This window comes from Rhamphochromis sp. 'chilingali' (assembly GCF_963969265.1).
Source record: "Rhamphochromis sp. 'chilingali' genome assembly, chromosome: 15".
In the NCBI taxonomy this organism is placed as follows: Eukaryota; Metazoa; Chordata; class Actinopteri; order Cichliformes; family Cichlidae; genus Rhamphochromis; species Rhamphochromis sp. 'chilingali'.
In genome coordinates this window covers 23755991-23783722 of record NC_137942.1, presented here as the reverse complement: position 1 = coordinate 23783722, position 27732 = coordinate 23755991, and the positions used below count along the sequence as shown (strand labels likewise).

General features: G+C 40.9%; 2 protein-coding genes across 3 annotated transcripts in view; one reads left to right on the top strand and one right to left on the bottom strand.

Annotated features, from left to right (window-relative positions):
• Positions 1–27732, bottom strand: part of pvalb6 (parvalbumin 6) — a 63026-nt gene that overhangs the window by 3195 nt on the left and 32099 nt on the right. For both annotated transcript variants that reach the window (XM_080905292.1, XM_080905291.1), the window contains exon 2: positions 427–492. In XM_080905292.1, coding sequence (XP_080761418.1) covers positions 427–487 — 61 coding nt within the window. In that variant the 5' untranslated portion in view covers positions 488–492. The remainder of the gene's footprint in view (positions 1–426; positions 493–27732) is intronic.
• On the top strand, positions 11484–18047 carry LOC308411344 (uncharacterized protein; the record flags this gene model as incomplete). Its single annotated transcript, XM_080905229.1, has 3 exons — positions 11484–11946; positions 12036–12399; positions 17938–18047. The coding sequence occupies exons 1-3, from the start codon at positions 11761–11763 to the stop codon at positions 18045–18047; spliced, it is 660 nt and encodes a 219-aa protein (XP_080761355.1). The 5' UTR covers positions 11484–11760.

Genomic DNA, 27732 nt, shown 5'->3' with positions numbered 1-27732 from the left:
ACAGAAAAACACAGAAGCCACATCAGGACTGTGACGATTTCATTTAAACTCCTCTTGATGCCTATTAAAACTTGATAATCCAAAAAACAGAGTGATTTAGATACGATTGGATCTTCTAATGTTTAAAAAAGAGACAAAGCTTTTTTTGGACACTTAAAGGGCATTAAATTCCTGACGTAAGTAAGTGTGAATATTCACAAACTGTCAGAACATGGTGAAATACAATTAAACTACTAATTTCTCAATGTCGAGGGAAGTTTCTTATTCTGTGTTGGTCTGGTTAATGAAGGCCAAAGGTGGAAAATTATTTTTTATAAGTTGAGTGTAACCGATATAGAACGACGTAAGGGAAAAAAACCCCAAAAGTTCTGGCTCCAGCTTTTTTTGGGACTAACTTTTTCCCGTCACGGCTGTGCTGGTACTCACCTGCAAATGCATCTAGAGCTTTCTTGATGTCATCGGTGTTGAGGATGCTGCTCATTGCCATCTCGGCTGTTGGAGGAGGATAAAATAAGTCAGGGGAGAGAGACTGAATCAAAAGAGAAGACCCGAGAGGGGACAAGGTTAAAAGCAAGGTTGCCAGAGAGCAGAGACAGTACTGAGACATTCTCGTATTACACTGGTGACACTCTAGAAATGGAGCAGGAAATCAGGACATGTGAGAAGGAGGTGATGAGTGACAGAATGAATTAGTGACAGTAAAAGAGGAGTGATAAAGGGAAAGAGGAGAATGAGAGGAGAAAGGTATCCTGCTGTAGTAGGGTGTTGAGAGATACGGGAAGTGAAGGAGGTTTGTTTGTGGCATTTCAGGATGTAGAGCCAGGGCTGCGGAAATTAAAACAAAAATCAGGATGGAAGGAGAATACCAGAATGATGGAGACGAGTGATGACAGATGGACACAAAAACAAGTGTGCCTTTCAAATGTTTTCCATTTTATCTGTGTCATATCTTTGAGGTGGTAGGGACACAAACAGGGCGAGAGGCCAAGTCAGCAGGGGTTTAACAGACCATATGAGTCCTCTGCTGTGTTTGAAATATCACCGGAGAATTCAGTTTGTCAGCCCACTCCAGATGGAGAATCTTCTTCTTGTGCCTCGTGCTATGAAAGGTGAACCCTGCGCTAAACTGCGCTTTGGCTTTTTACTGCGTGTGTGTGACTGAACCTGATCGCTGCTTATGAAGTTGTCACTTTCCCGCTGACTTTGACTGATGCCCTCTTTCCTTCTGTTGAGAGTGTAAAGACACGTGTATGGGATGTATACATTAGACGGTAAACACAAATCTGTAAGAGTGGAGGAGGAAGTTATAAAGCTAGAGAGGAGTGGTGCTAAGGGGAAGCGAGTTATGTGTGGATTAGAGGAAGTAGTACTCCGATTTCACTTTACAGGCAGGCGAACCATAATGGGGTTTTGTGGGCAACACATTATTTTAAGTAGGCTGTGTGATCAATGAGTACTGGTTCACTCACATCCACACGAACCTTTGCCTGAATGGACAAATGTACGACTTTCTGCGCTATTCACAGTTCACCAGAAAAATGTCTTGGAAATCAGGTGAATAATACATTACATTGAAATTAGAACATTAAATCACAGCATTTCAGAACGTCAGGTGCAGGCTATCACACAACACCACACACAATAGATGTGCAGTGAATTTTCCAGACAGACTAACTTCAAATCCACAGCAAAAAGCCAAAGGTCAGCAGAGGACACCAGCCAGCCGAACTGTCTTCCAGAGACTAACTAGTTGAGGACATTTACTAGATCAAATAAATTTTATTTAAGTTATTCACCAGTTTTATTCCATACTAATCAAAAATGATAAACTGGAAGCATATGTTTTACTTTGTGTCCCACAAAGTTGCAAAAAATGCTTGCCTAGAGTACCAATGACATCTCTGGGAGTTTACATCATCCTAAATCTCTCATTTTTGTGCCTCAGATAAAGCTGCGTCACAGTGGAAGTTACAAATACATCAGAAGCCAAAGACTGTGTAGCAGAGTGTAAAATGGGAAGGCACAGGGTCCCTCATATTTCAAACACAAGCTCAGCAGTCATTTCATTAGGGACACCTGTTCAGCTGCTCATTAGCACAAATATCTAATCAGCAGTCACGTGGCAGCAGTTCAGTGCATTTAACCATACAGATGTGGTCAAGATGACCTGCTTGAGTTCAAACTGAGCATCAGAGTGGTGAAGAAAGGTGATTTAAGTGACTTTGAGTATTGAGCATGGTTGTTGGTGCCAGACGGATATACTGCTGATGTACTGGGATTGTGCCACATAACTGTGTCTAAGGAAGTAGACTTAGTTATGTGGATTGAAATAGAGAAAACATAGTGAGTGCTGGTTCTCTGAGAGAAAATGCCTTATTGATGCCAGACATCAAAGGAGAGACTGTTTTGAGCTGAAAAAAGGCAAAAGTGATTGACTGACAAGATACACAGAAGAACATCACTAAACACACAACATCTCAAGAACCTTAAGCAGATGTGGTCTACAGCAGCAAAACACCACAGTGCTCTTTCTGTCAGCTATGAACAGGGAACTGAGGCTGACATTTGAATGGGCTTAGCAAAATTGGACAACAGAGGACTGGAAAATCATGTCTTAGCCTGATGAGTCTTGATTTGTGCCGGCATAGGAGGGTCAGGTTCAAGTCAGCGGTGATGGTGTCCACCCATCTTCTGAAGGCTGATTTCAGCAGTATAACACACCATCTCACAAAGCCAAACTGGCTGTGAATATAAATGTGGACCAAAATCTCTGAGGAATGTTTTACAGCACTTTGTTGAATCTATGCCACCAAGAATTAGGGCAGCTCTAAGGACAAAAAAAATGGTCCAAACGGTTGCTAGCAAGATGTACCTAATGATGTAGCCAGTAAGTGTACACGTGCAAAACACTTCAAAACACTCAAAACAGTGCCCTTGCAGCAGGTCCTGTATATATTGGCGTCACAATCACTATATTCTCCTATGAGAACACAAAAACACGCAGACAGACAGAACGATTCACAAGGTGAAAGCAATACCAGCCACACTGGAACACACGTGATCCCTAACGGTGTCCTGACACCTTCAGTTAACGAGCAATTAAATCTGATATCTGATACGTAGTTTGATTCAGATGCAGATGCCACGGAGATAATCAGCAAATCAGAACGTAATGTCACCCCATGGCAGAGCACAGTCCACACACATCCTCTAATACCTGTCATTCATTTGTGCAAGCAGATGTTAACAATAAAGAGATTTTTTATTCAGCGTCTAGCTCATACAGATGGGGGAGGAGCATAAGCAGAGCTACTTTTTTTAAGTAGCGTGTTTCAAACAGCTTAACAGCATCTTAAAAATTTAAAAATGAATCGTCACTCTCAAAGATGGAGAAAGAAAGAGGGTGGAGGACAGGAGGAGAAGGGATGATTTCCAAGGGTAAAAACTTGTCAGCAGGTGACAGGTGATAATAAAGTGAAAATTTAATTCATATTACTTTCAGTTTTTTATCCAGTATTGTTAGGGCTGTCTGATTAAAAAAAACACCAGCTTGTTTTTAAGACAATACGTTTTCTATTTTATACAATATACTTGAAATCTTCAGCCCTTTCATTTTAATCTAGTTAAGGCTTCAAAATATCCTATTCTGAGGTTGTCTGAAACATAGCAACACTAACAAATTAACCATAATGCATTCACCAATTATCAACAAGTGTGCTTAATTTCATAGTAATCCATCTTCTAAATTTTTTAACATGGAACACATTTGTAAGAGTCTGACTTCAAAGATTAGTCAGATGCTCTGGTGGAAAACTTTGAGAGTTGACGGAGTTGAACTGTCTCAGCTAAAGTCATAGGAATGACACTCCATCATCATTTTCCTTGGACCGTCATCAACACTGTGTTCTCTCTGTTCAGCAAATGATACTGAACTGGCCAATATCACCCCTCCATCCTTCTCATTGTTGGAAATACGGTCTGTATGACCTATACATTTCCGCAGGTTGCAAATGACTCATGCCGCCTGTTCTTTGCTGCATCATGCCTCAGATATCACTGTGTTTAATAGCCACAATAAAATGAATGTTTAGCAGCTCTTTATGTACCTTTATGACCCTTAACGGTTAAGCAAACCTATCTTCAGAGTCATTTTGGTTTCAACTATACACCAGTAAATTCATGCGAATGATGCTTTTACATGCTGACCAAGCCTTTCCTCTGAAAGACACAAAAAACTGCTAAAATCCAAAAATCCATCTTTGTGATATTTCCTGTTACAGTAGCACATTTGACCACGCAGACACACCTGCACGCATACAAACAGACTAACAGTTCACCTTGTGAGGATGGTAAAAATACACCAAAGTTAATCTATAACATCCCAGATCTCTTTTAATAATCTATTAAATAAATTAGGTATTTGAGGAAATGTGCAGATTTTCTTCGTTGGTGTCATTTTATTTCATTTTTAATGTTGGTAATGTCTATGTGATTAGTAGATCACATGGCATTCATTTTAATTCTCATCGATGCAATGATCTAATCAGCCAATCATATAATTCAATTCAAATTCAATCTTTATTGTCCCAAAAGGGAAATTAGTTTAGCAACAGGATAAAAGTAAACAAAACAATCATATAAAATGACAATGATAGTAATAGAAAATCCCAGAACGGTTATATGCCATTTAGGAGACAGGATGCAGTAGGGATAAAAGAAGCTTGGAGTCTTTTGGTCTTCCTCAGAGGTCAGGAGGCAACAACTCAAACTCACTGTGAAGTGGATGGTTCGAACAATGAACAATAGAATGAGCCTTTCTAAGCACATTTTTATTGTAAATGGCCAAAAGTCCATCTTTCCAGCGCCCTGAAATTTTGCTAGTAGTTTCTACCAAAAGACCCAACCAATTCTTATTCCTCACCATCAGGTTACCAAACCAGGCAGCGATACAAAAAGACATCACAGATTCGATAAAACTTCTATGAAACAAAGACAACATCTCAGATGAGACATTAAAAGATCTCATTCTCCTTAAAAAGAACAGTCTTTGTTGAACTTTTTTAGTAGTGGCATCAGCATGAGATTCAAAACACAGTTTATGGTCAAGTACCACACCTAGATATTTATAACTCTCAACGATCCCAATATCAGCAGTTTTAATGATAGTGGGTGATGAGCTATAAAAGGACTTCCTAAAATCAATAATCATGTCTTTAGTTTTTGACACATTGAGTGAAAGGAAGGACTCATCACATTAATCCACAAAATCATCTACAACCTGTCCATGGCCTGACTCGTCCCCCACCAGAAGACTGACGATCACTGTGTCATCAGCAAACTTCAGGATGTGTCTGTTCGTGAAATTGCTGCGACACTCATTCGTGTACAGAATGAACAGAAGAGGAGAGAGAGGCAGCAACCCTGGGGTGATCCAGTACAAGAGGAGAGCACATCAGAAAATACATGATTCACCCTCACGCATTGTGACCCATTAGTCAGAAAGTCTGTCAGGAGAGTGGCATAGTTGTTGGCGCCAGATGGAGTGGTCCGAGTATTTCAGAAACTGCCGATCTCTTGAGACTTACCATCTCTAGGGTTCATAGAAAGCCGTCTGGGAAAGAGAAAATATCCAATGAAAAGGTCTTGCCAATGAAAGAGGTCAGAGAAAATGGCCAAGCTTATAGGAAGGCAACAGTCGATCAACTATTCTGTTTATAGAAGAGCATCTCTAAATACTTCTTTAAAAATAAATAAATTCAGTTTGCTCGACTTTCTTGCAAAGTCAAATGAGAACACTTGAAATATCAGGCGTGCCTGAAGTATACGATACTGGAGCCAGAATAGATTGGAAGGAAGTGGATGAAATTTGTTCTTAGCATAAGAGAAATCCACATACCAACAACTCTAAAGCTTATTCATGGGCATATTAAATATTTGTTTTATCAAATGTACTAATGAGTGAGAAAGGTAATCAGCAGATTTTTTAAAAAGTTGACAGATTGCTTTAACTCTAAACTTTAATGTCGGGGGATTTCATTCAATACCACGAAATGAATCTAAAACGAACAGCCATAGTAGCACAATTATTAAGAAGTCAACATGATCCATGTCCACAACAAGCAAAGTCCATTATGCATTTATGAATTTATTCATGTATTTCAAAGTGTGGACTCAATGACTGCTTTGTATATTATTTACTTCTTATTGTTATTACTTTTCTAGTAGTTTATTAAAATGTCAGATAATGAACCATTTGTAATTTTGCCTATTTATTAACAGAGTAATTTATTTGTACACAGTGTATACAGTAACACATTTAGCTCATAATTGGTGAAATGTTTGATTATTATTAGATGACATCTTTTGTCTGGCTAAATAAAAAATTGAAAGTTATTCTACAAAGACCGAACTTTAGAAAACGCTTCGTATTTCTTGAGGATAAAGTAACATCTCAAAGGCAGTTCTGGTTTACACAAGGCTTGCCTGTGAACCTTTTAAAGTGGGGAAAGACTTGGGAAGTCACATGACTCTGATGGTCTTGCTAGGTGTGGGAAACCCAACTATAGTGCAAGAGTGCCAACTCTCCAGTTTACAGTAACAGCTGCATGGATGTGTGAATATATTTGCGTGTGTGTGCGTGTGCGTGTGCGTGTGCGTGTGAAAGTTTTTAAATGTGTTACTGAGGTGCCAGGCAGACTCGAGTAAAGAGGTGGAATGCAGGAAGAATATACTTGCATTTCAAGAAACCTGAGCCGTTTGTGCTCATTTGAGAATGTGAATCTGAGAGAGAGAGAGAGTGTGTGTGTGTGTGTGTGTGTGTGTGTGTGTGTGTGTGTGTGTGTGTGTGTGTGTGTGTGTGTGTGTGTTTGTGTGTTTGTGTGTGTGTGTGTGTGTGTGTGTGTGTTTGAGAGGAACTCTGTTAAAAGCTGAGGTAATATGTGTGTGCCAGTGTGTGTTAGACTTATATAGATAAACCAAGGCAAGGTGCCCCTTCAGTATTACTGCAGTGTGAACTGAAAATGAACCTTCTTCATTTTTTCTCTTTCCGCCTCTCTGGCATTTTACAGCAATCTAACATTAAACAATAAACACATTCTAGTGGAATTATTGTTATTATGTGACTTAAACACCCCTCAAGCTTTATGCTGATTTAAGGTTTCATTACGATCGCCAACAGCGAGGTTTATTTTGTAATTAAAAACTCCACAATTTTTCATTTGGCCTATAACCATACAGTGCATTTCATATCCCTACAAAAGATTTCAGTATTTAACATTTGTCATTCAGTTCCCTTAAAGGGTGCCAGCAGCTTTAGCTACACCATTAATGTGAAGACAATGAAGCACTCTAATGGGCTATTCTTTCTTGAAACAAAGGGAGCCCTCAATGATTTTCTTTCTCCCTGAAAGCTTTTAATCTGAATCGCCACTGATCTGCAAAATTACCTCAACCAGAGCTATCTGTTAGAGTGCATAAGACTGCTTATCGATTGTATACCGCTCCTTATGAGAAGAGATGGTACAGTGGTGTCAGTTCCGTAACTGAAACAAACACACTTGTGCGTGCATGTAGCCACGGGCGACTGCAGCGAGTAAAAAGAGGATTTGATAAGAGCAGCAGAGGCATGGGGATCATCTGGCTGTTATCACCACTGGCCACTGTCTAATCCGCTGGCAGGTACGGGAGAGGATAGCTTAACCACACAGTTACAGCTTGCCATCAGCAACAGCGCTGCATTTGTGGTTTGCATGTGCGTATGTGTGTGTGTGTGCAGAAGGATCTGTGCATTGTTTTACAAGAAAATATTCAGTTCCTGGTCAAAGGAAAACAAAACTTGTAATCTAATCATAACAATGATCATACAAATAATTTTTTAGACATTTCAGTGTGCTATGGGCTGAATCTGTTAGTCTGAAGTGAAGCTTTATATACATGGGGTGTGTTATTGTGTATTTCAAGCAGGAGACATGCATCTTTTTGCTCTTCCTGTACAGTAAGTTTTTAGAGACCAGTATATAAGAGATATGTCATTTGGCACCTGAAGTAAAACTGTACTTTAAATTATGCCAACGTAATAAGAATGTCCTGGTGTGAAGCAGATACACCATTAATGACGGCCCACGAGCAAAGATGGCCAAAGTTGCACCGCTTTACCCGAGGGGCACGTCCCTGTGTCATGTTTGCACCAAAAAACTCTGTCTCCTCATTAATTAAGACTGCAACCACTAAAGTATTGTTCTCCTCATTAATATTCATGGCACAGTTTAGTATGTGAGTAATATGCAACATTTTAATCATAAGCACATGGATTTATTCTCAAGAGAAATTTCCCGTACTTCATCAGCATTTTGCTACAGATGCATTACCATGGAGCACGGACAGGACACTGCTTTCAATCTCATTAAGTGGTAATTAAAATTTGACCTTGACAGATTTCACACGTAAGCGGTGTTGCAAACCTGTGTCCTTTAATTCTGGCAGCAAAGCGTTACTATCAGAAAGTGATTACTTTGTTGATATCCTGTCGCTCTATCTAAATCTAAGCAGACTCTATGGAGACAGTGAAAGAAGGCAAATTGCTTTTCCTGTTTAGTTGCATCCATCACTTCATTTGATTAGAAAGCAAAGCCAGCTGTAAGCGTTCATCAGCCCTGTGAGGAAGGTACCTGAAAATCATTGTCAAGTGTGATCTGCTGCAGGTTACACTTAAAGCACTGGCCTTTGTCGTTTCATCTCTCATTTATCGCTGTCTTTTTCTTTCAGGCAAACTTTTTGTCTCTCCCTCATTCTTCCTCTTACCTTGTTGCTGGTGGACGGGTTTAAGGCGGGAAGAGGGGCGAGATGGGTTCAGGAGGGATGTCCAGTCAAAGATCAGAGGCTCTGCTCTTTCAGTTTTATACCTGTCCTCTCCAACTATTTTAGGATGAAAAATGGGCTCCGGGTTCAGTGTGGGGACAGGGATGTTATCCCGCTAGGTTGGCCTGTATCACTTTCCTGACTGGACCCGTGCAAATCAAACATTACTATTAATAATCTTGGATCAATCTCCACCCCTCGTTCCAGCCAGATTTCTTTTCTTATGCTCACCCTTTCTCACCCCTCCCTCACTCTAGCTCTCCCTCCTTCCAGCCATTCGATTTCTCCACCTAATTTTCTCACACCTCCCACCCGAGGGACTTTGCTCTGTCCTCTAATCCGTCTCTGATCCTATCACTCACTCCACTACTTCTCTTTGCCTCTCTCTCTCTCTCTCTCTCTTCCTCTCTCTCCATTCTCTTAAACTTTTAATTTTCACTTTTAATTCTCCTCTACGAATTCCTCCTTTAAGGCATTCCACACCATCAGTGACAAATTACAAGGCCCTGCTCTCTATCACTGTTGTTTTCTATCTCTTGATCATTTAAACTGTTAGAAAGTTGGCATACAAAATCGTCTTTAGGGTATTTCTTATGATGCTTTGTCTAATAATCTTTTTTTTAGTTAGTATTGATGCTCAGGATTTCCTGTATTGTTATACTTTGTCGTTTACACCTGTGGTGGCAAAACATTTTTGATTTCTGTTTATATCTGATGGTGAAATTTGTCATGTGGCTAGCTAGCTAATTAAGCTAACATTAGCCCCTTGAGTTGGCTGTAAACGTTAGCTAATTATGCTAATATAAGCCCATGAGGTAGGTGCAAACAGGATACTTAACAATACTAGTTTGGTTATCTAGAATATATAGTGGGGAAAAAAAGAAGAATATATTTCCATAAAGGGTATATTGGGCCCAAAGCAAACATTCCTAAATCCAATGTAAAAAAGAGGATACATGAGAGAAGATTTCAGACATGAAAAAGAGCCAAGTTAAAAGTTTCTCAAAAAAAAGTCCCCATCCTTGGTACTTTTAACTCTGTATGGCCTACATTCCTTTTGCTTATGTGTGATTTATACTTCTGCTTTGAATCGATGTAGCCCCTACGATGTTTCCAGCATTTATACCAATGCTGGGGGTGTTGCTTTGCAGTTTTGCTGCCAAAACAGTACTTAATGATAATAATAATAATAATGGATTGCATTTATATAGCGCTTTTAGTTCCCAGTAAACACTAGTTTATCCATTCTCTTTCCATTGATTTGGAAAATCGAATCAGAAGAACAGGCGGCCAGGAACTGACAGAAGCCAACAATATGTCCACAGTGGGTCAATCAAAGCTAGCTAGGGTTTCAGAAGGGTTTGCGGATGCTATATACCTACAATGTAGATTTAATGCAGAGGCATGAATCTCACTTTTAGAAGAAACTGCTGTGGCTTACCCAGGCTGCTGATTCATACCTCGTTACTTCCTTTCTAAGGGAGGGGCTTTGTGAATCGTTAATTGTTAGATTTTCTAAAATCAGTTTTCTGAAGTTAAGATATGAATTAAGGAAAAGAAAATTGAACAGTATTCTGAATAAAATTTGCAGAGAAGTACACCTCCACAGTGAACAGTGCAGAGAAAGAACCTGCAAGAGGACCACGCTGCTGTTGATCACTCAGGCAGTGGCAGGTATTACATCTCCAGCCCAGCAGAGCACACTCAGTGCAGGAATTGTCCCTGAGGCTCACTTATAGATGTGAAGTACTTATAGCTGTGGAAACAGCTGTTTCCACTAAAGAATCGCTCACAGTGACCTTTAGAAAGACAGTCCAAGGCTTAGGCACTACTATCTGCATGTAAGAGCCGTAAACAAGTCTGTGTTTGTGTGTTTGGGACTCGTGCATGCATTGTGAATGCTGAGTGCAGGAGTGTGAGTGAGACATTAGAAACAGGGGTGTGTATTCTCTGTCGAGCGACTGTGGACACCAGGTGCTATCATCCCAGTTACTGTAAAGATATTGTAGTTATGAGGCTACTATCAATTTCATGCTGGGTATTTATTTTAGAAAGAAAAGTGTTTAAACAGGCAAAGATTTATTATCTTTGCCATCTAATTATGAAATGTTTTGTATATTTGCCTGAGACTGTCATCACCATGACTTTGCAATCCTTACAAGGTTTTAATGGCATTAAATCGAGTTCTCCAATGACCTTCCTAGTCTATATAATGTTACTGGTGGTGTTTCTTATGTGGGATTTAAACCGCCCCCAAATGATACTGACCTCTTTCTTTTCCAATCATACATTTTTAGTTACAACATGTTGACAGAAACTGGGAAACTGAGATATGAGATCAGTAATCTAGTCACAGTTACTTGTAGGGTGGCAAAAAGCAATGATATGAAATTGAAGGTACTGACAAATACCTTATTATGTTCAGGTTTAGGATCTTATGTGAGAACTCGAAACTAAAAATAACCTTCTCTTTTAATTCCTCTGCCCCTGTCCTTGCTGCTGTGTATTCTCCTTTTTCTTCCCTCCATCTTTATCTAATTTTGTTGCAACATTGTGACAGGAATTTCTATCCCTCCTTCCATCCATTACGTTTTTTTGCTAGTACACTCCAGTGATCGAGCAAAGACTGATAAGTTCGCTGCAATTTCCAGTGTGTGGGGATCATTTGTCACCAACTGCATCACGTGCTACAACCCTGGTCTACATATCACCGTTGATGAACAGCTTTTCCCATCAAAGACTCGGTGCTGTTTCCTGCAGTATATTGCAAGTAAACCTGACAAGTTTGGGATCAAGTTTTGGGTGGCTTGCGACCTAAAATCCAAGTACATTTGCAATGTCTTCCCATATCTTGGCAAGGACCCCAATCGTCCCACTGGGGAGAGACTTTCTGAAAATGTAGTAATGAGGCTGATGGAACCATTCCTAGACAAGGGCAGAAATGTTACCACGGACAATTTCTTCACATCGCTTTCACTTGCGCAAAAACTTCTTGGACGGAAAACCACCATCCTCGGCACAGTCAACAAGATTCGCAGGGAAATTCCTCAATCCACTAGACAGACAGATCGCAATGAATTCACCACTCAGGTATGTTGCAGGTCTTTTGTGGTTCTATGTTTATGTGTTTCATTGTGTGTAAAAGGGCTATGGAAATAACAATTTATCTTATTTCTTAGGTGTTTTCAACCTCTGCTGCCACGCTGACGGCGTATGCGGCCAAACGGAAGAAGACAGTCTATATTCTTAGCAGCATGCACAGCGTGGTTCAGACTGATAACACTACCAAAAGGAAGCCAAACACTGTCACCCTTTACAACAAAACAAAGTGTGGCGTGGATGTGATGGACCAGATGGTTCGGGAGTACACTGTCCGCAAAGGAACACGGCGCTGGCCAGTCGCCGTGTTTTATAACATGATTGACATGGCAGCACTGAATGCACGTGCTGTATCAAGCATGCACCGGGACGAAGGAAAGACGGGTGGACTTCCTGGTGGAGCTTGCAAGGGAGTTGGCTCGCTCTCATGTAGCTGCGAAGAAGGCAAGAAAAGATCAGTTGCTTCGGACACAACCCTCCACACCGAGCCCTGGAAAAAGGGCCACGTGTCAGGTCAAACACAGATGCAAAAAAAATCAGGCCACTGTGCGATGTGTTCACTGCTACAGGTACACATGTGGTAAATGCAGACGACAGATACCGTGGCAGTGCCAGGATTGTGAGTGATTGCTGAAAATGTTGAAATGTACTCACTCACTTTTTATCATTATTTGTAAATATGCGTACAAATGGTTGGTTTTTTGTACTGTTTTCATCAATAAATGTCAGCAACAAAGGACATACAAAGGACATGTGTTGATTTCTCCCTAAGATGGCAAACTGAAACACTCCACTCCCCCACCCCCTCAATCACTCACCCCCACTCCCCTCCCTCCAGAATTCCTAGGTAACGACCTAATATACATATGAATGACTAGCCAATTTAGCTTCCACTTCCAGCATTTGACTGCTCTCCGGCTTTTAAAGGTAGAACGGTAGAAGCCTGAAAATCCCAGTGTTAAGTTCTCACTTTGTCCAGCCAAAGGGCCGCAGAGGGAGTTACCTTGATTCCCTCATTGCCTGGGTGCTTCTCGCTGTTGCCTGCCAAGAGGAGTCAGCAGGGTGACAGGATGGAGGAGGGAAGAAGAGAGAGACAGAGAGAGAGCTGATGGAGTTGTGACAACTGAAGCCAGGAGGGAGATAAAGGTGGGTGATGAAAGTGCAGAAATTAAAATAGTAATGACAAAGGAGAGATTTAAAGAGGAATGCAAAGAGAGCATTCTCTCTAGTGAAGGAGTAGAGGGCTAGAAGGTTGACAGTAGATGATGGAAAGGAATTTCGATGTAAGATGGTGTACAGAGGGGTTGAATGTTGTGGAAGCAAAAGGACCGAATGTGAGAAAGGATCAATCCCAGAGTTTGCCTTATGTGTTTGGGTTTATCTCAAACCCCAAAGACTGCAGGACACCAGGTTCATCATTGGCTCACATTTAGAGACAAAACACAAATCTTTGGGAGTTTTTCTTTTTTCTTTTGTCCCAATACCATGGCAGCACAGACTCCACCCTCCCGAACAGCATCTGAATGTTTCCAGTCGCCCTGCTGCTACAAATGATTGGTTTGCCGCTGCACCGTTTTCATTAAAAAAGATTTTTGGCTCGTGTTTACTTATGGGACTCCCATTTGTCAATGTTTGTTTGAGATTGCTCCAAATGGATTTGGATATGTTGTTGTGCACAGAATGGCACATTAAGGTGGAAAATTACAACCTACCTCTCTGATTCATTGGCAGCAGTCATGCAGACCGGATCTACTCTTAATCATGCAAACTCGTTTGGCTCATTATTGGATTCTCCTGAGTTTATCTGGCTTTGTTAGTCAAATCATGATCAAATATTTGTGTAAGTTATTTGCGTTAAAAAACTGCTAATTATTGAGTTGGGATTTAAGATTATGACTATTATTTCCTCTCAGATTATGTCTTTGGCCTCCTTTTTAAAAGGATTCTAAGCAAAACATGATTAGGTTATTCTTGAGATCAACTAAGATGATAAAGTATAAGGTAGAAATCCCAGGAGGAAAAGAAAGAGAAATGCACTTCTGTACACGAGAAATGCTAATAAGAGAAGTTGGGTTGAGTGAAATTCCTTTGAGCGGGAATCCAGGTAAGCCAGCATAATGCAGTCACAATGGGAACCTGGTAAGTACAAAGAGATAGGGAAAAAGGAAGTTTGCTCCGAACTATCTGCTTCCCTGCATATTTTAAATGCATGGATGTACTGCAAAAAAAAAAAGGGTTGACCTCTTTCTCTCTTGTCTTCATATTCTTCTGGAGGAGGTAGGTGTCATTATCTCAGCGTCTTTGTGAAAATCTACACTCAAGAGATGCCTTTGTAAATGGAAACATAGAGGGATTGCAGCAAACAACTGGTTACACTCCAGAACAAGAGGGTTAGAAAACATCTTAATTCTTTGGGTACATCAAACCAAGATGCACTTTTACCAGAATGATGGGAAGAGAAAAATCTGGAGAAGAGAAATAAATCATGACCCACAAGCATACCCCGACATCTGGAGCAATGTCGTGCCATTGGGGTGTATGGCTGCCAGTGGAACTGGTGGTCACTGGTGTTTAGTGATGATTTGATTGCTAATAGAAGCAAAACTGATGGGACAGAGCTTCACAGTGCAAAAGGATAATGACCCAAAGACAAAAGCAACCCAAGAGTTTCCTATTTTGATGCCTAGGCTGTCACTGATTGCAAAGGATATTTGTGATGTGTTACGTTTCGGTGTTGTCAGTGTTTTGTTTTTTGCGTGACTGTCATGTATTTCCTGTTTTACTTTGAAAGTCTGTGTTATCTTAGTGTGTTCAGTTTACGTTTCCTTGTCTCATCAGGTCTAATTTGCCCCAGCTGTGTTTCCCTCCTGTGGTCCATTCCCTGATTGCTCCTTCTATGTATTTAAGCCTTGTGTTTCAGGATGTCATGGTCGCGATCTCCCCCCCGTGTTGTAAATAAATAGTTTGTTGTAAATAGTTGTGAATGGGTTTGTCAATGCTTTCGTTATGGGATATTTTCGTTTTGGGATTTTGGTGGAGAGCCTTCGTGGTTTTATTTTCCTTATTTCTGTTTTTCTACGTTGCACCCCGGTTGCCTAAGCCGGGGTGTAACATATGGGGGCTCGTCCGGGATTGCCTTTGCTGGGGGGTCCGGGGACCGCCCCAGCCTTTGTCGTCTGCTGGAGGGTCCGTGGGACCGCTCCAGCCTTCATCCGCCTTCGCTGGAGGGTCCGTGGGACCGCTCCAGCCTTTGTGGTCTGCTGGAGGGTCGATGGGACCGCTCCAGCCTCCATCAGCTTCTTCTGCCTTCATCCGCCTTCGCTGGGGGGAGGGTCCGTGGGACCGTCCCAGCCTTTGTCGTCGCTGGAGGGTCCGTGGGACCGCTCCAGCCTTCATCCGCCATCGCTGGAGGGTCCAAGGGACCGCTCCAGCCTTCATCCGCCTTCGCTGGAGGGTCCGTGGGACCGCTGCAGCCTTCATCCGCCTTCGCTGGAGGGTCCGAGGGACCGCTCCAGCCTTCGTCGTCTGCTGGAGGGTCCGTGGGACCGCTCCAGCCTTCATCAGCTTCGTCTGCCTTCGCTTCAGCCGTCCGCCTTTGCTGGAGGGTCCGGGGGACCGCACCAGCCTTCGTCGTCTGCTGGAGGGTCCGTGGGACCGCTCCAGCCTCCATCAGCTTCATCTGCCTTCATCCGCCTTCGCTGGGGGGAGGGTCCGTGGGACCGCCCCAGCCTTTGTCGTCGCTGGAGGGTCCGTGGGACCGCTCCGGCCTTCATCCGCCTTCGCTGGAGGGTCCGAGGGACCGCTCCAGCCTTCGTCGTCTGCTGGAGGGTCAGTGGGACTGCTCCAGCCTTCATCAGCTTCGTCTGGCTTCACTTCAGCCGTCCGTCTCTGCTGGAGGGTCCGAGGGACCGCTCCAGCCTTCATCCGCCTTCGCTGGAGGGTCCGAGGGACCGCTCCAGCCTTCGTCGTCTGCTGGAGGGTCCGGGGGACTGCTCCAGCCTTCATCGGCTTTGTCTGTCTGGATCAAACTTTTCACTTGGGGTTACATGTTTGATTTTTGGGTGGGGGGAAATGTTACGTTTCGGTGTTGTCAGTGTTTTGTTTTTTGCGTGACTGTCATGTATTTCCTGTTTTACTTTGAAAGTCTGTGTTATCTTAGTGTGTTCAGTTTACTTTTCCTTGTCTCGTCAGGTCTAATTTGCCCCAGCTGTGTTTCCCTCCTGTGGTCCATTCCCTGATTGCTCCTTCTATGTATTTAAGCCTTGTGTTTCAGGATGTCATGGTCGCGATCTCCCCCCCGTGTTGTAAATAAATAGTTTGTTGTAAATAGTTGTGAATGGGTTTGTCAATGCTTTCGTTATGGGATATTTTCGTATTTTGGTGGAGAGCCTTCGTGGTTTTATTTTCCTTATTTCTGTTTTTCTACGTTGCACCCCGGTTGCCTAGGCCGGGGTGTAACAGATGTTATGATTATTATATTTATGTTAGTTTGTCCAATCACATTTGAAGCTCTAAAAAGAAGAACTGTGTATGAAAATAGGTGTTTAGCTTCCTAAATACTTTTGTTAAGTCTCTTGAATTAAAAGCCTTTGAATTACATTTAGATTTTTCTTTTAAATCCACTGTTCATATATGGATGCAAAATCACCCTAAAACATGACACGTGACCTTATGCACACTAAACTCAAATACCTTGACATCCCAGAAGTTATCCTATCTTGGTGTCATCTGATGAATATCGTGTCATAACATGCTACTGTCTCACTCTGCAGATGACATCAGTGTCAACTTCTTTTTCCAGTTCATGACACAGAGGTCTAAGAATGGGTCTTGGTATGCCTGTCTGAAATATCCTTCAGTCCTAGATAACCTTGTGATTCTTTTGGAACTCCCCACCCCCTCTGATTCTCTTTCTTCCTCCACTAACAAAACCAATTTGACAAATGTGTCATCTCCATCTAATGAAAATATATATGTTGGGTTGTCACCGCACAGTAACATTTAATATGGCATAAGTTTTCAAAAATGAGCTCAGCATTTATACAAGTCTCTGTGATCCAAAGGCTCCGGCTTCAGATTGCACTGAAAATTCAATTTAAGAGAGACAAAGAGAGGAGATATGCAGATACTGCTATTGCTACAAATCTTGCTGAGAGTGGCAGCCAATCCAAAGAAAGTGGCCGTCATTTGGAAAAGCGGCCAAAGATGGGGAAGCTAAAGCAGCTTGTTTCAAGCAGTGGATGAATTGGAGGGTCACATCAGTGCCTACCACAAAACAAATAAGGATTACATTGAATTATGAATCATGCAAAGCTACTACAGTGGCTGGAAGGGAACCTAATAAGCCCCCTTTGAGATTTTTATGTGCTACTTGCATCCAAATCAAATCCAGGCCTCTTTTGAGGATACTTCACTGTGCAAAAATCTGATGTGAGGAAATGAAATGTTTTAGGTTAGAATGTCAATAAATGACATCAGCGACTGAAAGCAACCAAAAAAAAATCTTTTTTATTAAAAGAATTAAGAAATAAATATGCAAATAATAGTACTCTTGTAATCCTTGACAGAGGCACACAATTTTTTTAAATGTAACATCCCCGACACGCGCGCACACACATAAGCTTTAAGAGTGTTTGCGAAAGAGAAAGCTGGAGAGAACAGCCATCATGTGTCCTCCATGTGCACTGTTATATTACTGTGCCTCAGCAGTGCTTCCATCCATCTCGCTCTCACATCGAAATGCAGAAAGAAAAGTAAAGTACACAGAGTTGTGAGACAAAATTTGATAGATTGACGGGAAAAGTGGCAGTGAATCTGACAATAGGAGAAAAAGGGAGAAGATGTGTAATAGACAGACAGAAAAATCCACCTGGTTATTCACCGCAATAATCATCAGTCCCCCTTTGAACTATAGAACTGCATCCCGTAAACCTAGAAGGTTTCTGCAAATTTATAGATGTAAAGGACCACTCCTTGCTGCAGGGTCTGAAGATATTGGACAAAGATACCCAGAGACTTGGAAGTGTGAACGAATGATTGACCTGTCTCTACACACAAAGGAGGATGATGTACCGATAGAGAAGAAAGGTTGATGGAAGGTGGAAAAGGACGAGACAAAAAGCTACATCGAAGAAAAGAGGATTTTCCTGGATGCGATTTAGGGTGGAAGATGTATGAGTGTGCCTGTCAGATATCCATCTGTGCGTCTATCTTTTGGTCTGGAGAGTTGAGAAAATAAAATTTCTCACATCGAGCGACTGTTGAACTATCCATGAGGTGACAGTGTTGTCATCAGCTGTGCCTTCATCCCTTTTATTTTTCATGTGGCCACAGTGAACATGGTAATTTTGTTGAAACAGTTGTCATGCTGACTTAACAAGATGAGGATGAAAACCCTTCAGCTGATTTTCAGAGATTCACCATCTTTCGTATTAAAGGAAGTGATTTTATCTGGTGACTCTGGCGCACACCCATCAGAGCAAGCTGGAGTAAGATTATCATCCCATAGATTTAAAAAAAACCTACGAATCGAGTTATGAGCTTAACAAGTTACTGTGATGCAAATAAGAATATGTCCCGTGGATATGGTGGAAAATTACTTTGAATTGTTAATGTCAGCATCCATGATCAAAATGACAATGCCTAAAATCATTCAGATGTTTTATTTGGTTGAAAGCGCGGAGATGACAGATTGTCCAAAGAATGTTATGGCAATCCTTTTTCTCTTCCACTGTGTGTCTTCTGTCCTGTCTCCCTCCCCTCACCCCCAACCGGTCACAGCAGATGGCTGCCACTCCCTGCGCCTGGTTCTGCCAGAGGTTTCTTCCTGTTAAATGGGAGTTTTTCCTCCCCACGGTCACCAGGGTATTCTCGGTATTATTGGGTTTTTACCTTACAATAAAAAGCACCATGAGGCATCTGTTGTTGGAATTTGGCACTATATAAACAACACTGAATTTTTTGGCTGATATATCCTGATCTGTATCAAAGTGGATCAGACCAACACTGCCGAGGTCAAGGTTTGAAAATTTCAGGACAAGTGGTTCTGATATATTCTGAAGAAAAAAACAAAACAAAACAGAACTTCCAATAAGAACTGGTCTGATGATCCTGAGTTCATTAATTATCGTCTGTTACAAGGTGTTGGTGGGTTCTGGTCTGTCCCAAAGGGTAAGATTCACCCCTCAGCTAGTAAAATGAAGTCATACAATTTGGTAATGAAAGCATTCAGCTCACCAATAAGTTAATGCACTAAAGACCAAGCTCGTGCTAATTATCCATTTGACAGTAGCTTGTTAGGAGACCTGGGTCGTTGATCCAGAGTTTTGAGTTTTCATTATTATTGAACTTTGATTTTGATATTATTTATCATTTCTACTCTTTTGGTTTATTTGTTAGAGTTCTCTGTCTTATGGTTTATGTCTCTGTGTTCTATAGTTGCCGTCTCCCCTATCAGCTGTGTCCCCTTGTCAAGCCCGCGTCTCTGTGTTATGTTTCCTGTTTTATTTTGAAAGTCCGTGTCTCATGTTAATGTTTTGCTTCCCTAGTCTCGTTAGCCCTGATTTATCCAAGCTGTGTTTCCCTCCTGTCTCTCATTCACTGATTGCTCCCTCTGTGTATTTAAGCCCTGTGTTTTCATTGGTCTGTGTTTTGCTCTACCATCATCCTATGCTTTGTGGGCTGTCCAGCTGCCTGCCAGTTAGTTATCTGTATTCTCAGTTTGTTTAGTTTTCTGTTCTGCCTTGCCATCCAGCAATAAAGCGGAGTTTGAGTTCACGTTTGCCTCCGAAACTTTGTGTCCTCCATACCACCACTCCTGCCTGCACACAGCCTTTACCTGACATAGCTTAGTGCATCTGCATCAATAGGTTGATCGTCGACACTGATTTTCTGAGCACACGGGGTTATGGAAGTTATGGAACGTCTCCTTTCTCTTATATGTGTTTAGAACTAAAAAGATGTCGCATATCAGCTCATGAGGCTGGCTTTTAAAGAATGATCTCGCTTGTAAATGACAAAACAAAATGTTTTCAGTTCATTCTGCGCTCACAGTCGGTGACCCTCACTCATCCGAGAGTCTGATTAGTTCTTTAATCCACTTCAGAAAATGTGTCTCCTGCTTTGTATACTATAACTATAATTTTTCTTTGAGTGCACTATGAGTGTACGGGTTCAATTATGCACACTGGTTCATGCTGTGGTTTAAAATAGTTTGCTATAGCCTATAAAGGTGAGAGTTTTGGCAAAGCTTTAGATTGCTTGCCTTGTTTGTTTAAGCTTCAGTTCCTTTTTATAAGTTTATTATTTTCTTGTGTGTTTAGTTGCCTCAACAGGTCTGTATTTGTTCTCCAGTGCTCCCGTGGATCTTTTGTGTTTGATAAGTGTCATTTCTGTTTTACTGTAACAGTTAGTCTTGTGTCCTGTTAGTTTTACTTCCTCAGTCCCATTTTTCTCTTGTCCATTGTCAAATGATCTGTTGTTGCTTCACCATGCAAGCTCTTGTGTTCGGGGATTTTTGCTGGTTTCACATTACTGGACTATGTTGAATATGGAGTTTGTTTTTGGTCTGAATAAAGGGCTTGCTCTCCATCGCTTAAGTCTGGCTCCCGTGTCTTGAATTTGGGTCCACAGCTCCACAGGTCAATGACACCACTGGTTAATCTGCTGATTCATGCAAATGGCCAACAGCATTGCCAGCATATATGCTTTTGCACGATGCATTACATGGTTATCTCCAAATATTCACATCCCAGTATTTTATATGTGGTGCCGACCATGATAGAGAAACATTACTTTTTAGTTTCATGAGGTTAGCAATAACTGTTTTTCCATGCATTATTAAACAATTAGAAAAAAGACATATAAACAAAACCATTGTGATATATAAACTTGGCATATGATTGCATCTAGGAGTGGTGATGAGCTACAGTGCAGGGTGTTGCAGAGAGATGGGGTGATGTGTTTGATTCACACAGTATCTTGTGTCAGCCTTGGCTGGATGAATGGTGTGAACTCAGGCAACAGGTGTCTGGGAATAGCTGAGAGTGACTTCAGAAGCAATATAAGTTCCAGCAACCAGATATGACAGGCTGTAGATATTCAGAGAGAGAGGAGAGTGAGAAAGGGGGGAAAAACTCGCTTTTTAATTTTTTCTTTCTTTCTTTTACTGTTTTCAAAAAGTTACATTTCCTCATTTAAAAAAAGTCCAAGTGTGAGAGCTGGAGTTGTATAAGCAGAAAAAGGGATGTTGATAACGAAAGGAATGAGAAAGAGGAAGTATATCTAACATGAAATGTTAAAGGACACATTGTTGCTAAAGAAAAGTACTGGAAATGGGGAAATAGAGCGATTTAGGGGAAAAGCAAGCTAAACATCTTAAACTGAGGTCTACCTGGAACTATATGAGAGCTGGGAGAGCGTGTTTGTGGCCACTGGTTTCCCTGAAGGAGGTTTACAGTTTCTGCCAAGCACGATTTGAATGTAGCGCCAAGTAACCTGATCGCTGGCAAAATCACAGTGAACTAATTTTACCTTCAGCAGTTGGTTTACATTCAGTGAAGTTATTTAAATTAATTTCTTCTTTAAATGGAAGGGAGTGATACTGAGAGATGAAAAAAGCTTGAAGAGAGTTCACGAGGGAACGTTATCTCATTCTGATGGTGATATAAGTGATCTGTGAGTAGATCCACAAACATTGCCATCATATAACACCTGTCCTGCAGCTCTCTAAAGACAAAGCATGAAAATGGATGAGAGTTAGGATTTTACATCTTGACTAGTGTCTGATTGTTGTGAGATTTTTTTACATTCCCAGTCCCCAGAGGGATGTATCTGTCAGCTCAAAGCATTGTTAAATGTTTTAGCTGATATATGGAAATATTTAAAAGATGAGTGTTTCCCCCCCAAAAAAAACTTTTTCTTTTTTTGTCTTGTTTTCTTCTTCTGAGCTGTGCCTGTGAGTCACCAAATTTAACTTTATTTTATCTCAACAACTCTTTTTTTATGATGGCCCTGAGGGATTCGAATGCACTGCAATCTAAGAAAGCGCCAGCAAACAGAAAAAGATTGCAAAAACATACACAAACCAAAGTAGGAAGCTGAATAAAACATAATGGAAATTTCACAAATATCTCACAAAAAGCAAGAAATGCCAAGAATGACACTGAGATGTGCTTAAAAAAAAAGGGGAAGATTCATCAGTCTTGTGAAAGAGAAAAAGATGCAAGATAAAGTGTTTTTTAATCGCATAATGCACAACCTGATCAGTGCTGGTGCAGGATCAACATTGCGACTCACGAGTCCTGAAGTTTGGATGTTCACTTTGCATTAGCCAAGAAGTTAGCTAACTTGCTAATATGTATAAATTAATAAAGACAACACTTAAAAACACTTACCAGCTTTTTCTAGCAGACAGTTTTATATAAACAAATGGATTTGGTTTTTCTTTTTCTTCCATATTCCAACGCATTGACATCCCAACAACACAAATGTTGATCCTGGACCAATATTATTATGATGATGCAGGACACGGGGATATCAGATACACCTTCATATAAGAGTGTACATACACTACCAGTCAAAAGTTTGGACACACCTTCTCATTTATTTTCATGACAATTTACATTGTAGATTCTCACTGAAGGCATCAAAACTATGAATGAACACATATGGAATTATGTAGTAAACAAAAAAGTGTGAAACAATTCAAAACATGTTTCATATTTTAGATTCTTCAAAATAGCTACCCCTTGCTTTGATTACTGCTTTGCACACACTTGGTATTCTGTCGATGAGCTTCATGGGGTAGTCAGATGAAATGGTTTTCCAATAGTCTGCCCAGAGATGCTGAGTGCTTGTTGGCCCTTTTCGCCATCTCATACCAAACCATCTCGACTGGGTTTAGGTCAGGTGACTGTGGCCAGGCCGTCCATCACTCTCCTTCTTGGTCAAATAGCCCTTACACAGCCTGGAGGTGTGTTTGGGGTCATTGTCCTGTTGAAAAATAAATGATGGTCCAACTAAACGCAAACCAGATGGGATGGCAGGATGCTGTGGTAACCATGCTGGTTCAGTGTGTCTTCAACTTTGAATAAATCTCCAACAGTGTCACCAGCAAAGCAGCCCCACACCATAACACCTCCTCCTCCAGGTTTCAAGGTGGGAACCATGCATGTAGAGACCATCCATTCACCTTTTCTGCGTCGCACAAAGACATGACAGTTGGAATCAAAGATCTCAAATTTGGACTCGTCAGACCAAAGCACAGATTTGATTGGTCTAATGTACATTTCTTGTGTTTCTTGGTCCCCAAAAATCTCTCGTGTTTGTTGTTTTTCCCTGGTCCAAACCCCATTATGAAGGCAAGAAATTTCACAAATGATCCCTGACAAGTCACACCTGTGAAGTGAGAACCATTTCAGGTGACTACATCATGAAGCTGAGAGAAGGCCAAGGGTTTGCAATGCTGTCAACAAAGCAAAAGAATCTAAAATATAAAACAGATTTAGAATTATTCATCATTTCTTTCTTTCTACATAATTCCATAGACCTTGCTTCATATATTTGATGTCTTCAGTTTGTATCTACAACGTAGATAGTAGTAAAAATAAAGAAAACACATTAAATGAGAATGTGTGTCCAAACTTTTGACTGGTAGTGTACATGTTTGCCATTAGCCTTTAACAGTCACTTCGGCAACACTTGATGTTGTTTGTACGTTTTCGCAGCATTTTTCGATTTTGATGGTGTTTTCTTAAGTTGCAGCATGTTTGACCTCTCGGTACTTTTTTCACCTAAGACATTTTAAACTTTAGATTTCTGTAAGTGGTAAATAGTTCAAGTGTTATCTAGACTTGAGGGAAGCTCAGTAACACATAGGTTATGTATAACACAGTGTTACAACAGAAGTACACACCAAACACAGGTCGCCAGTCCATCACAGGGGCTAAAAATGGCATCACAATTTATCTTTAGATATTTAAAGAATTTAAATGGGTTTTGATCAAAAAGTTGATCACATAATGGAGGTACTGGGAAGATTTGTTGAAGTTAAGTTAAGAGGAGAGGTGAAAAGGAGAGTGCAGGCAGGGTGGAGCGGGTGGAGACGAGTGTCAGGGCTGATTTGTGACAGAACGACGGCAACAACAGTGAAAAAGAAAGTTTACAAGATAATAGTGAGACCTGCTGGGATATCATGTTTTGATTTAGAGACAGTGCTGCTGACAATTAAAGAAAACGTCTGGCAGAGCTGCAGATGTTAAAAATTTCATTTGGAGTGACCAGAATGGACAGGATTAGAAAAGAACAAATCAGAGGGACAAGCTCAGGTTGGGCAGTTTGGAGAGGCAAGGCTGACATGGTTTGGACATGTGCAGAGAAGAGTTTGTGGATATAGTGGAGAAAAGATGTTGAGTATAGAGCTGCCAGTCAGAAGGAAATAAAGAAAGACCTCCGAAAAGATGTGGTAATTGTGTAGTGATCATAGATATAGCAAAGGAGGACTTGCAGGGGGATGGTGTGACAGAAAAGGATGTTGGGATAGGGTGGAAGACAAAGGGAATAAGAATGTGATGTGTCCCATTCACCTTTACTGAGGCTTTTATATAAAATTATGTCATTTATAAACTAGATGAATTTCTTTATAAATAATATGAATAACAGTAATATGTGTGAGGATATATTTTATATGAAAATGCACATAAAATCCAAAAATACACACATTATAAATCTTAAGTCACAGCTAACCTGTGTGTATATACTCACCTGTGTGTTTCAGTATCTATTGGTTTAGCACAACTGAACATTTTGAACTACAGGTAAAACTCTTTTATTCCTACAAATTAGACAACCGGCTAATCTTTAAAGGAAAGAAAGTTGAAATAGCTGATAAAGGGGATGAAATTACTGAGAAAACTGCTTCACAAACACACATGCATGCATCAATGCACTCCCATTCAGCATATTTGCTCAGTACCAGTTAAAAACATTGCAAACACAACCTATAAGCCAGCAGACACTCGTGTATAGATATGCAAATATGCTCATATATGGTATACCTAGACATATACTGCATTTTAAAGACTGCAGTACTTGACCTTGAGATTCAGTATGAATTAGAAAATGCATTTCTTACAGTAGGTGTGGAGTAAGAGCAAATCACTAGTGTCAGGCAGTAAAGGCATCAAGGGAAATCTCTGAAGATTACTCAGCCTTAAATCCTCTAAAGCTTTAAATTACATCGGTGGAAATCTGCAGGTTATGATAATGACCAACAAATATGCTCTTGTCAGACACAGCCTTATGTTTGTGCATTCCTTTTGTTAATCTATGGGCATGCTTGGCGTCTCCGCCTGCTAAACACTGCACATTACAACGACATTAAAGCGATAACAAGGCCACGTTTGCAAAGAAAACAGCACCTGCTCTGCAGTCTCATCCTGCAGATGTCTTGCTTTATTTGCTTTTTATGACCAGTATAAGTTCAAGAATCTGTCTTAAGTGAATGGTCTATTAACACACATTATGCTAGGTGGATAACAGCCTGCTGTGCACTGAAAGCCAGCCACACTGCAGTCAAACACTTATTTCAGTCAAGGACTCTCCTGGGAGAGATGTTCTTCAGAGCAATGCTCTGCAAGGCAGAAAAGAGGGCGCGCTATCATTATATCATCAATCAGTTGAATGTTAAAGTGGCAGTGAATCAAAAAGGTAGTGCATGTAGTGCATGCACTAGACTATAGCTTTAGTTCAGTTGTGAGCCGCTGTCCTTAGTCTTTGCATGTTCATTAGTACGTGTATGTTCCTGTGTATTTACAGTTACAAGCTGCAAACATGGTGACTATGAGTGGTGTTCTTTCTTTAAAGCCTCTTTCATATATTGAAGGACATCTGCAGTAAACTAGAACAGCCAACAAACTATGTTCACCAAGACCATCACTCATCACTCTTTAAGAGAATTTCAACCACATGACTGCATTAGTTCTACGCAGGTGTACCTAATGAATGGGCAACAAAGTATAGCAAATGTGTTTTGCAGGGTAGGAGGAGTAGACGTCTGACGCTACAGGGACACTATAATTAAGTCAAGTTAATGCACTGGAGTCTCATGTGCATCGATCCACAGCCCGCTAATGTCCCAGAGTGCCATGACTTGTTAGGCTTATTAGATGCACACTTGGAACCACAGTATGATCTGATTAAATAAAAGAGCATCCATTCAACCTGCACACCTTGCTGTGTGACACAAGACAGTAGCAGCAACAGACACAATGGTTTATGAAGTCAGGCGAGTCACAGAAATCTCCAGTTCTTTTTATGGAGTAGATAATGGAGATTGCAGTTACAATTAGAAAGTTTGGGTGAAGCATCATCGAGGCTTTCAAGAGCTAGTTCAAAAATCTTTTATTGCTTTTCTAAGAAGCAGAGGCCATCAGTCTTTCTACGAATTACTTCCTCTAACTGTCCCCAATAAAGAAATTCAGGAACTCTTTGAATAAGGAACTCCAGAAAAAAGTAATACCCTTTACAATAAGCCGTTACAGCAAATGACTGTAAGCTGTTAATGTTGCTAATGTTACCCAGCTTTGTAAAAAAAAAAAAAAAGAAGAAGAAGAAGAAGAAAAGAAAAAGCAAAAAAATCTCCTGTTGGACAAAAGGATATGCCAAATATTAATTTAACAAGTTGTGCTTTGAAAAATAGAGACGAGAAAAAGAGGAAAAAGCTTTAGAAAAATGCTTTGTGAGGGTTTCTCTGCGGGGGAAAAACAAGCATACAACAGCCTCGAGATTCAATTTCATCTTCCGTTTCTTTTCTCGGAGGTTCGTACATTGTTTGCCTTGAATCAAACATCTCCCTTCCAAACAAGCTGCCGCTGGCTCACCCCCTTTGGCTCGCTCATCCCTGTGTACGCACATATTCACTCCTCACCTCCATCCTGTGGTTTTACCCAGATAAAATTGGATATGGCATTACATACCTTCTGTTATTGCTTTTACATTAACCTCGGCTCCTGACACATTACAATAACAACAAGCCTGAACACAGACACAATAAACACAGTGACCATCCAGCCACTCCATTTCTTTTCCAGCATCACTGATGTATGAGAAATCTGTCACATATGCTGAGACTTGAAGCTTAAAATTTCATGCAACCATCAAAGTTTGGGGAAAACTGGGAGACCAAACCAACAAACAGCCAAATGGTGTTTTCTGATCACTCACACTAAAGTGATGCTTAACAGTCACAGTGGTTGGTCCATTTAGATAAAGAACAAACAGCAAAGAAATTCTGCGCTGTTTGTACAGCAGGCAATACAGTATTGAATTTCTGTGGCTTCAGCACTTGCATACACTAAAAATACAGCACTGCGAAAGGCCAGTGGATGCTGGCAGAATGCAAATGGAAAGGACGTTACAGCACACTGTCAATTTAACCTCGAAATCAAAGTCAGCAAGTGATTCACTCGGGATCACATGAGGACCAGCTCTGACCCGATCTTTGATCTTTAAAGGTTTCTCTTTACAGTTGTTTTCATGAGCACCCTGCTGCATTGGTGTTGTTTTCTTCTAAACTCACATTGTCTTTAATAGTTCAGTCCTTTCAGATTTGATAACAGTAGCCCTGTCAGCAATGAGATGTCACTGACAAAGTGGCCACAGAGAATGTGCTGAAGTTGGGTTGTACTCTGTCCTCATTCCCCTTTTGCCATTACATGAACATCATCACAGGTGCTCAAATTTCAGTTTCAAATTCCACCACCTCTGAAACGCACTCGC